At 44.6% G+C, this 12273-nt stretch overlaps 1 protein-coding gene across 7 annotated transcripts in view; it reads left to right on the forward strand.

Moving 5' to 3' along the window:
• Window positions 1-12273, forward strand: part of LOC111247121 (protein O-mannosyl-transferase TMTC3-like) — a 196258-nt gene that overhangs the window by 18958 nt on the left and 165027 nt on the right. For 3 of the 7 annotated variants that reach the window (XM_022797713.2, XM_086982027.1, XM_022797721.2), the window contains one exon: window positions 4694-4843. The exons of the other annotated variants lie outside the window; for them this stretch is intronic. In XM_022797713.2, coding sequence (XP_022653448.1) covers window positions 4809-4843 — 35 coding nt within the window. In that variant the 5' untranslated portion in view covers window positions 4694-4808. The remainder of the gene's footprint in view (window positions 1-4693; window positions 4844-12273) is intronic. 7 annotated transcript variants of the gene reach the window in all.

The following is a 12273-nucleotide window of genomic DNA, read 5'->3' on the forward strand; positions in this document are numbered from 1 at the left end:
TCGCAGATTTAAGGAAAAACGCCGTCATGCTCATTCGGGATAATATATACCAGCTCTAGTGCGTTGATGTTCCACCAGTGATAGAATACTAGTAATCGTTGTTGCACCGTACTATGGATGACAGCGGCAGTGGTGGCAGTAATTGTGGCACATGACGGTATGCCATAGGCTGGCGTACGCAGGCCACGGCTAAAAGGATAGAAGGACACGACACTCGAGACAGCTTTCTTGGATCGGGTAACAAAGATGGTAGTCGATGGTTTAAGCCGGCTGTTGACGCCAGTAACGTAGAATCAACGGGCAGGCCAGGGAGCGATCGTGCATCGTACCGTGAGCTATTATGGCTGCCAACGACAGTGATCGGCTACTGTGCAACAAAATGGGCTGTAATCTTGCTGGCTATGTGCTCACATGTTTGTGCGACCGTCTAGCTTCTGTTCACTCACAGACTTAGAGGAGATTTGGAAACGAAATCGGGTAAAAACTGTAGGAGGGCGTAGTACGAGGAAAAAACTACGGGGATCGTTGGATATTTATCTGAGGCTGATCCCACCTCTCGGGTTAGCGAATGGATAACCCACGATTGCACTGTACAGAATATACTGACAAAATAGAGTGTGCCTGTAGCAGTGAGAAACGGACTAACTGAGCGAAGAAAGGTATAAGCAAGCGTCCTTTTCGTATCTCTTACGCAGGAAGTGCCAGCTTCACTTCGCTTACCAGCACGACATTTTGTATCACTCCGAATCTTGGTAGCCCCTTCTCGTCTACGTTTGTCCCAACTCTATCTCTATCTTTCGTAACGGTGTAGTGCTCCTGGAGTGAGAGGTTCGAATACAGAATGTGTACTGTCTCAAACCCACGGGCTTCGCTTGCAGCGAAAAGTAAGCATAGACGATAAAAGGCAGTACGGCAACCGGGTAAGCTATAGCAGCACTATTGAGGCGACGGCGACTAGTAAGTGTAGCCATAGTGTGGCTGTCACTCAGAAGGGAACTCAACAAAGAGGGGGACAGGCGGTGTAGGAGATTGAAGTGGTAGCTATGAAGCCAGTGTTACCGCCCCTTACTCAGGATAGCTTGCCTTTCGCCGCGGTAGTTGGTTGTGGGTCTTATCTGAGAGGTGCCGGAGACGCTCGCATGGTTGTTCTGCAGGGATGGCATGGCGGTCACATCCACAGCGACGGAAGAAGACATAGAGTTCCAGTCAGCAGGCGCAGCAGTATCCAGAAGAGAAACGCAAAGGAGAAGATCTTCGCACGCGCACGAGAGAGAGACAGCAGCCTCCTTCCGTTTGAAGGTAGCGCCAACACCGACATGCAGCCACACACATATCAACGCTCTGGTAGAATGGTAGCGAACTCTCGAGCGAGCGACTTCATTTGTCTCCCCACTCGAGATAACAACAATGAACACTCGCGCATTCTGCTAAGAGACAGGCAGAGAGAAACCAAAAGAAAGAGATAAAGGAAAGAAGCTGCCGAAAGAAGTGCACCCTACGAGAAGGGAGAAGCATTAGAAGGAGAGAAAAGAAAAAGACTGGAGAGCGTCCGAAAGTGGGAAAACGGGCAGGAAACTGCAACGCCCAAGCTACAGTCCCGCCTCAGTCAGCGCCCTTAACGCTGGTAAACTCATACCATTCTCGATGCTACAGCAATGGCAACAACATCAAAGCGACATTGACGACGGGATCCACAAACTCGTTGGGTGTTGTGACCTCTATGTGAATAGCGCGTAATGGGCTTCAGAGCGAGTTGCGCTCGGCCGCCCTTTCTCGCCTTCTTCTGTTAGCAGGCAAAGTAAGTACGAGATCGCATCATAAACGAGCCGACTAAACCATACTATCTTGATAGATATGTTGTATGCAGTACTCGGAAAAGCTTAGGGCGTTCACCGAGGAGATGAGTGGTCAAGGGCCACAACTTGACGAAGACGCGTGACCACACAAAAAGAAGAACCATTTCGCCAGCGTTGTTTATCGCACCGGAGGCAGTAACTCTTGGTATTTACGTGGGACAATGTGGGCTGCGCTCGCTAGAGATGAACGCCCAGGCCACAATAACAAGAGGATTTCACCTTGACTTATGATGCACTTACCCAATGTTGCTGGTATATCTGAAGACAAGGCAAATGATGATAGACAATTTTGTTCAGTGCAGTTGTGATTAAAGTGGGGAAATGCTGCAAGTTGAAGAACTCACATTTTGTGCTGCAAATGGCAAACCACACGTTCGTGTAGCAATGTAATCTGGATAGATTATGGTGCTGCAGGATTGCGACAATTTGCCCCTCTACGAACATAATTGATTTTCGAATGTTCATAGAGAGCTAAGACTTGACTTTTTTAAACTTCGAAGCGGCTTTCGCGGTACATGACATTATATATATTCTAATATTATAAACTGAGTGCACTGTCTTCTACACCGTTCATAAACCGCTGATCATTTAGATGCAGGTGACATTCTTAAGAGCAGTAAATGTTTCTAGAGTACAGGTGCACCTGAACAGACTGAGTGAAAATATAAAGAGGGAAAAGCTATAAAAAGTACACGCACGCCCTCTAGAAGAGCTCACCACTTTGTGTCGGAATCGGCTTACAGAGATCGTTAATGGCATAGTTATGTTACAATAAAATAGTTCTAACTCGTCCCAAATAAATGTCGTGGGGTATCAATTATTTAGCAGAGCCAAGAAGTACTGATAGACACTGTTATTACAAAGCTCCAACAAACGTTCTTCGGTGTTTCCGCTCGTATTTAAAATATCCAGCACAAACACGCAGTTCAATACCAATACGTATTCCCCTTTTATACACAGTATGTGCACCCGTCAAGCGTGATAAACATGACGACACTGAAAAATCAGTTTGTTCACCTATCGTTTCCGCACAGAAACGTTTTCGTCTCAGACAAACACAGTTGCGGCAGCAGAGCCGCTAGTTTAATAGCCTAGTATACCTTTTAGTTATTTGTCTCGCCTTACACCAACGGAAAATACCTACATACAAAAATATGTTCACGCATTTTGAATGATTCCACTATGGTGTGTTTGTTTTTTACTCATGCTAACAAATCGTGGGATAACATACGTCAAGCAATTCCTGGTGCTTGACTGTTTTCGTAATAATGTACTTATAACCGTCGATATACTGACATAGGCAGCGACCTGTATCGACGTCGATGACTTTTGTGTAGTTCCGCACAATAGGTAGGCCATCAGACGAAGCTGCCTCAGTATATCCTGGCATAGGACCTGCAGTGACGTTAATTGCGTTTCACTGTTGTGTACAGCAATTTCCGTTGGCGATGATTCTTAAGACATGTGCAATGGTAAGCAGCGTCGGGCTGTCGGGGAGTCAACACAGGCAGAGATATAAGCGCACCCACAAATTTCGACAACCAGCGCGGTCATGGCCATTAAGGCCGCTTTATCTGTCGTTTACAACTGCTAAGGCTACGACGCCAGGCCATCTTAAACAACAGCACACGTGGTGAATCTGGGGGAATGAGAAGAGAGGAGCAGATATAGAGACCCAGATGTAATACTTTTATGCGAACCATAGCATCGAAAAATTTGAGGCTGCTTCTAAATAGCAAATAAATTGGCGCAATCACGTAGAAAACACAAAGCACAGTCAGCGAAAATCTTCAGTTACTCTTCTGGAAATTAAGCCTACGGAAGGGCAGTTACGTACGGTAGCGATTTGAAAATTAGTTAACTCTTGGTGGTTAGCTGAAAACAACGAAATAATTAGAATTAGCAGGGAATGAAGGAAGCTTTAATCTTTGTGTGTACGAATCCTTTTCGAACCCCTTTAAGCAACTTAGTTAATATTTTTGGTTAGAGACTGCGAGTCAGCTTATAGCAGACAGCTCATGATTACGATCTATTTATAGTAGCACTTGTAAAGCAGTCTCTATATGGAAGGCTTAAAACACTTTGAGCGCACGCCCTTTAAGTCCTAAAATCTAAAAGTGTTGGCTTTGTGATACAATTGTTAGTAGCCGTGAACTCCATTTACCGGTTAGTTTGGCTAAATCTCACCTTTATAATTTCTATGGCACCTAACAACATACACTGAAATTCTCTAATTTTTTTCCACTAAAAGCTTAGAACTTGCCGACGTTTTCTGTCTGTTAATTTACTGCTGGAGAGCTGATGTTGCCAGATATTAAGCCATGTTATCAGATTGTTAAGGGTATTAAGGAGATTATAAAAAAACACACATGTAATAATGTGTTCACACTACAACACACTTATGTATACAACTAGAAATTTACAAAAAAAAAAAAAGACTTAGCCATTGAAACCGTTTGTGCGTGTAGATGACCTATAACGAAAAGTCTCATTTGCAAAGAAGCCTACAAACGCTGTCCTACGCCTATCACGAACCTTCTTTATGCTACCAGTAGATTATTTAGCCTATTATGACATTATTTTCAGGTTAGTTAGGGCACTTCAATATCTCTTATAAAAGAAAAAGACGCAATGCGTTAAACGGCAAATGAAGCAATCAAATACGTCTAGTCGCCGTTCGTCACTCCTGTAGTATATTAGCATTACGGCAATAAACACTTAATTTGACTAACAACTATAGGTACGAAAGGACAGAGGCGTGTCAACATGGGGAGACAAGACAGTGTCAATAAAAGCATGTGAAGCGATAAACTATATCATGTATGGTGCGTTTACAGACAAGTTTATACGGTGTGGGTATGGCCAATGGCGGAAAGTTCGGCCGGCGTATGCATGCAAGGAATCAACGAGGCGAAATCGAAGTAATTAAAGTACATACATGGGCCAAGTCGTATGTTTCGTCGACTCACTTTCCAGGGGAGTCCCAGGTACGCCGTGCATCAGTAAGGCCGTTGAACGGGCAACTAGTAGCTCACATAGATTTTTATTATGATTTTATTCTAGCAACGGCGCATAGTGCGTAAGTTCGTCTGCTAAGACGTTAAATAATGCGATTTATATGATGTTGCCTATGTGCTTAGAGCCCTTCGAGGAAAAGCTGGTGGTCTGTAGTATTTTCTCTATTCTAAGGAGATAGAGAGACAATATTTTAAAAGAGTGCTTTGTTGATTTGCATTGCTGGATCAGCACGACTTAATAGGTAACGTCAACACGAGCCCTATTCACGCTTTACATATATCGATCACTAGGTATTCCTTTTTCAGTTTGGAGCAACAAAGAAAAGCCATCCGTAGTCCGGTCGTAGACTTGTATATTATATTATGCCGCACAGTAGATTTGTATCTATCATTTTTTATAGAATATTCTTAGACAATAGTCAGCTTTTCTACTTCAGTCTTGCTGGCGTATATAAGGAATACCTGTCGTTTCTCTGTATGTCTCTAATCCATGTTGCACTGCACGTATCTCAATAATAATAACGCGAACAAGTGTCAGAAACTCTAGCAGTGGCACAGGCAACGAGGCGATAGTAGGATCGTAGTAATGGGAACAGAACAGACCGAACTGAATACGTCGGATACGTCCTGAGTACACTGGAGGGGCATGGAAAAAAGGGATTGATTATGGATGGGAAAACAACAGAGCACCACGACGATCTAAGTAGCAACTCACGCTAATATCAAACGCTACCGGCCTACGCCGACGGAAGCGACGCCCACTGGGGTACCGGCGTTCGTTCCTTGGCATACGGCTTCTGCTGGCTCTGCCAGCCGCATTACTCGCTGCTACTTGCCTTGTTCGCTCAATTACTCGAGAACATTATGTATTATAGATCGATCTCTACCAGGACGCCACTCCACTTGTTGGTCGTCAGGCTGACTGGATGTTTGACTCTCCGGCTCGTGGAATTGGCCGTGAAATACCAGAACATGATCATAGAATATACGCCAGATAAGATACTCGAGCACGTAAGCTTGACCCGTACATTAACTATCTGGATGACTATGACGCAGGAATATATATGGATGGAGAAGACAGTAGCGGTCGGAAAGAGCTGGAGCGCGTGCAAACTGACAGGGGGCACGAGAAAGCAAGTGCACCCCCGGTGGTTGCTCTAATATAGTGATAGGTCGTCGATTCTCCAAACGAAACTCTCTCAGGTCTTAAGATAGCGAGCAATGAACTATAAGGGTACGTAGGGGGAAATGGAATGCATTGCATCTGAATACATATTATGTATGTATGCTAATGCAATGAAGCAAGAATGTGTTATATTTCGCCGTTAGACCATTTCGTTCGGGTGTCGTTTCTGTTCGAGTCGATGTCCGTTCAAATGATTAATGCATGTGGGCCAGTGCGGTGTACCTTCTATCAGTATCCTATAGTACCTGTACTGTATGATTATTTTGTTGTGTTACAACTTGTTAGATTAGTTGTCAGAAAAGGCGGGAGAAACTATCCGTCGTGTTCATTCTGCGTCGTCCTTTGTTTCTGATTTTTTCGTGACCTATGCACAGCTAGTTGGTACAGCCATTGAAAACCGAGGGCAAACCGTATGCCGCGCCTGGGCTGTGTACACCCTCTCGACTCCCTTCCCTTGCTTACCGTTCTCAACCATTGGGGCAATTCATGTGGCCGGCTATCTGTAATCCACTTAAATTGGAATGGAACTTTCCAAAAGTGTGAGCGGACGCGAAAAAACGGTCGACATTTGGTTTGCCTCTCGCTGGCGGTCGACATTGTTACTGCGGTTTCTACGACTGCTAGCCAAGAAACGGCCGTCCTGCTGCCGCCGCAGCGAACGAACAGCACAGGAGCACGAATAAAGCGGCAAGGCCACGGAAAAGAAGCAACTGTGGCAAACGACGAGAAAAACGAAATCCTAGGTTCAGAACGTCGTTATGGTACAGGGGATAGGAATTTAGCGGTCCTTTGGCGCACAGAACCGAAGAGAAGTCGAAATAAGAAACGAACAGGGATAAGAGGTTAGCCGAGGCATTACATGGCCGGGTAGCCTGGTTTTGATCGCGTTAGCGTTCACGCTTTTGGCGGTAAATGGTATTAGACTACCTATGTGCGCTCCGTTACAGATGTGCATAGTGCTTTGGTAGCGTTCGCTGGCCATTTCTTTATATACATTTGTACCGCAATCTATATTGTCCGCGTATGTGTGCTATATAGGAAGAAGAAAATAAAAGAGAATTCCTTCATATGATTTCCTGTCTTCTCAGTCTACGTCGCATGTCCCATACCTATCGGCTCGATGGGGGTGACACGCACTCGAATGGGTTATTGAAGGAACGAACGAATCGTTGTATTGTAGCGGAGTCTGGGGAAGTCGATAACAGGGGGTCTGTACTAGGATAGCATTCGCTACTTCAGTCAGCATACATCACCGTGAAAAGCTCCATCTTGGAAGGTCCGATGCAGGGCGAATTCTCCCGACTCCCATTCCCTTAGAAGTGTACAATCTAGATAGGGTGGGAGCTTTATACGAGACCAAGAAAGGAGAAGAGACGAAGACAGAAAAGAAGGGAAATTCAAAACGAAGACAAGAGTGGTGCCGTTACTTTCTGCATCCACCACTGCGCTGTTCCTAGGTGATTTTGCCGTTTCTACTCTTGTTGTCGGTCTTAGCCGAGTAATTCCTTTGACTTCCTCTTCCTTTTGAGCTGGTTTGTTTGCTGTTTTGTTCGCTGTGTTCCGATGGCGGTGGTTTCTTCTCACCTATTTCTCTCTTTTTCCGTGTTCTAGCACTCGTTCTCACTTTTTTGCTCCTTTTCACCCCCTTCTCCCAAATGGGATTGCACCAATAAAAGGGACGGCTCCTTTGGAGAAGTACCCTTAAAGACGCAACTTGCCCAGTATTACTTCTTCAAAAGCTAGTCGTACCTACTACACTCCTCCGGTTCCTAAGCCAGTGGAAGTGGGAGGAGCGTGGAGTACGATCCTCATGTTTCGTGGTCCTCTCTTTTTCTCTCTAGCTATCTTTACTGACAAAGCCCCGCGCCAAACGAAAAGGACTGGTGGCAACGAGGCACTTTGTGCCATGAAACACTCCTGCTGCCGCTATTGCTAGCAGTCAAGGAACATCAGGAAGCCGTACTATATGCTATAACAGGTTATTTGAACGGCGAGCGCTGCTTGGACCGCGTATCTGCTTTGTTCACGATGCGTAGAACAATCCGCAAAGCAAGTAAGCAACCCGGGTGCTTAGTACCTCTGCTAGCTACCTCACTGAGTGACGCTGGAGCAACAAGGACGCTGTCAGTAAAACAAGGACGGTGGTACTGAGGTGCTACTCATATATACTCAGGTATATACTAGAAGGACTAGAACAGCTGTGCGCAACGGTGTGCCGAACAGTGCACCGTCTCTTCCGCGACACACGTTAGTGTATTCTGCCACACACGTACATTTCGAATGACGACGAAAAAAAAAACAGAGAATAGTGAAATTGGAGTGCCATTACAAAGTTTCGACAGTTCTGCCCTGACTATACTGCTGTTTACCTATCGTTATATCGGTCGGTGTGACGCCTGTGCCGCTGTCGGCGTTGCTCTGTCTTGTCTTGAAGTAAGTTTGCATTGTGATGATTGTAGATTCGCGTAGAGCGGCTTCCCATACGGCTGAACCCTTCTCTGACCTCGGTTTCAGTCTTCATTTCTGCTCCCCAAGGGATGACTAGGACAACGCCTGAAGATGTCGCTTCATGCTGTTGTGGTCGTCAGAGGGCTGATACCCCTTTTCTCGCAGACATTGATCCGTTTCTATGAACCTTCTTTTTGTTCAAACCCCGTCTTTCGTTTTGCTTCGCTTTAACTTTTTGCTTTGTAGGCACTTTTGCTTAATAAAGAGAGCATAGATAGCATAGCAACAACCCGGCGCTACAGAAAAAAAACGCGATTTGTAAGCACACAGGTAACTTGAACGATGCGCAACGCACGACGTCTACGGCAATGTCTAACAGAGTAAAATCATGTGCCTTCATGGGTTTGTCTGTATGTACAATACTTTTAGTATTCGGGGTTCTTGACTGTATAGGGGGTAATTGATTCAGCGGCTATTGCTGCTGCCGCCGCCACTGCCGATATTTCGAATTCTGTCATTTCTACCACTAAGCGGTGTGCAAGCGCGGTGGTGCTCGTAACGAATACTATTAAAAGCAGCTCGCACCCTACTACAACTTTTTTTGCATGTAAAATGGTGGATATAAGGAATAAAAAGAAAAACAAGTAAACATGGCATGAGCGGAAACAATTCAATCTGAGACGAACTGGTTTCGCTGTTCGAAGTGGCAATTTCTGCTACTATACTTCCAGTCGTTGTCGTGATACAAAAACAATAAATTGGTACAGAGAAAAAAAACGGTTTTTCCTACGGATAAAAAGGACTGAGGTACCCAACGATGCCCGCATAGAGAGTATACGCATTTTGGAACAAAAAATACTTACATAGTACCCTATGGGCGCGGTAACTGACAAACGGCAAAAACTTTCTCGTATGCCGATGCTGTTGAAGCATATTTCGTGATCGTGAAACCCATATGCATTATGATCCTGCAACTTTTGTCCTCTCTTTTCTCTGTGTTTGTATATACGTATCTATCTGCATTTACGTGTGTTCGTAATTGTTCGAGCACGGAGTCAAGAAGAGTGGACTCTCTTCGTAATTCAATAGCTGCACAAAGAGTGACTTCAGCAATGGAGCATGAAACACGTCAAGCATATGTAATGTTTGTTGTTGCCTGACATATCGCTATTAGTGGCCGATGAAAACCTTATTCAGTTATTTATTTATTAAGGTACAATGATGAGATTCGCTGAACTCTGTCTACATAAGGATGGCCACACACACTACGTGGCTCGGCTGCAAACGATATCCCTTCCCATGGGGCAACACGCCGATTGCCACCTGCCTTGGCAATCAGTCCATCCACATTTTTATCTCTAACAGCTTCAACCACCAGGCCGAGTATATCCAAAGGTAGTAAAACGTACTGCTTTGCAATGAGCTACCTAATGACGGACGGTATGGGTAGCCAACACAGTACGCCCAAGAAGAGTATCACGTCCATGCATATAAGAGCGGACTCAGTGCAGCTGAAGTAACCTGACATTCTATATGGTATTGGCAACAGTGGAATGGGATATTCTCGTTTACTCTCATTGATCATATATAGTTATCACAGGCGATCAGTATTAGCGTAGAGAGAAAAAGAAGAATATTATAAGATCAAGCCAAATGCTCACAGATGGTCCGTTGGATGGGGGTTGTTGCAGAAGAAGTAGCTTCGAATTGCTGTGTAGTAAGTGTAAATTGACATTGCGAAAGCAAATAAACATTAATACATGGTTAGAGGACGAAAACAGCTGGAAACAGTAGAGAGTAAGTAAGTTTGTTGAAATGGGGGCCGTCAGTGAGCAGAGAAGTTAGGGGGATAGGCGGTAGCGGAATTCAGCCTATCACTATCTGCCTCGCTGTTATGTAGCTAGGCTTAAGTGGCAGTGTTGGATGGTTTGAAGTTTGGCTGCTGCCAACTAGTGCAAACCCTTATGTGCCTAACCCTCTTCTTTTTAACTTAGCTCTTGCCATCTACTTAGCCATCCCTTCTCTCTCTCTCTTTCTTTTGGGCCCAGCTGATAAAACATTCTCGAGTGGCTCTCGTTCACGCAGCTATTCTTCTCTGATCCTTTTGGGCGCTGCGCGTAGCTTTGTCGCTTATTGCATTGAACGCATGTACACACGCCTATGTTTTGCTACCCCCCGCTCCTTTCTTTCTCTGTGTCTAATAGTACGCGTCTGCTTAATGTCTGTGATGTAGCCTCTGGCTCACGCCGTTCCAACAAGCGGGCTAATTTTCCGGACACGAGTCAACTGTGTTTGTTTCTGGTTGCTATGTGGGTACGCATAAAAGGATAGCCGAAGAAGGGGCGTAAGAGAGGGAGCCCTTAGAGCCAACAGCTTACCAGCGTCTGTAGCTAGGGAAGGTTAGGTGGGGAAATAGGTCACTCTAAGGGGACATGCACCGGCGGGAGGGTACGGGCTGAGCATTGACTTTTGTTAGCTTGCGCGGAAAAAAGGGCAACTGAAGAAAAACTCTAAAATGGCTGAGCCATTCCGAAGATCCTGGAAAGATCAGAGAGATGAGGGGCCTGCTCAGTAATGGCGACGAGGGAACATGGAGGAACAGAGCAAAAAAAGAAGACCGGGAAATAGTGAATTTAACAAGAATTGGTCGAGGTTTCATTACAGGTAGAGAAGTTTGAGATCACGCTGATGCGGTCACGTTACGTGTTCACGAGCCAGCCAACATGTCACCTCAAGGCGAGGACGAATTGAGAATTAGATGAGCTCCGCTACGTCGATGGGCGAGAGTTACGGACAGGGTTCTTGATCTATTTACTTTTTAGGAAACACTGATGTTGAACTTGATTAGTAGCAGTACCTCTGTTGAATCACCTTGAAACGGTCCTTTTATACCTAGAAGGGTCTTGGATGCAAGATGACAGGTAAACCACTTGTCATCCTGCGTACGATCAGGCTTTGAATGCAAAGAGACATTATCAATTTTAGAACTAATTTTCATTCTATTTAAGTATTGTCGCTGTTGGAACGACACACTTGCACGGCAGAAGTCTCTTTGGGAAACTTGCGTTCTTTGAAGGATGCGTGCATTACCACCTGAAAGCTTTGTCAAGCTAACTAGAAGCTGCACTTGAACCACTTAACTAATTGGTGGGAGAATTTCATTTACAGAGGCTGGCGTAGTCGAAAATAAAATTAAATCTGCAAACAAAAGTAATTGCTTATTTTATTTTATAAAAAAAAATACATATATATATATATATATATATATATATATACACAGCAAAGGTACATGCGTTTAAAGATTGTTTATTACAAACAAATAAGTATTTTACTAGCCAGACCTACTTCGAATGTATTATTGAAGCCAACGAGGATAAAGACTTTGAAAATAATTAAATCGGTTGTCATGAAGTTGGTATAGCAGGGTAGCTGCCGACGACTTGCGTGTGTATACAACGGTTCCATATGTATATATTAAGCCCGCGATATATTCGTATGTGTTACGGGTAAGAAGGCTGTCGAGATATATTGTATCGCTGTCAGTTGCAAACACCATTATATAGGCCTGGTTAAAACCCAAGGTAACAAGCTACGGTATCCTCCAACCTATATGCTCATCTGCGTAAAGGCGTATGCATATATAAACAGCGCGCGTCATGGTGTAACTGTATATTTATGTGATCGGTCTAATGCGCAGAATGAAACAATGCGCTATTCTAGTTATAGCGGTGTGAGATATCCATGTCGTTGCCGTCATCACATTGTT

Source organism: Varroa destructor, unplaced genomic scaffold (assembly GCF_002443255.2).
Source record: "Varroa destructor unplaced genomic scaffold, Vdes_3.0 BEIS01000001.1, whole genome shotgun sequence".
In the NCBI taxonomy this organism is placed as follows: domain Eukaryota; kingdom Metazoa; phylum Arthropoda; class Arachnida; order Mesostigmata; family Varroidae; genus Varroa; species Varroa destructor.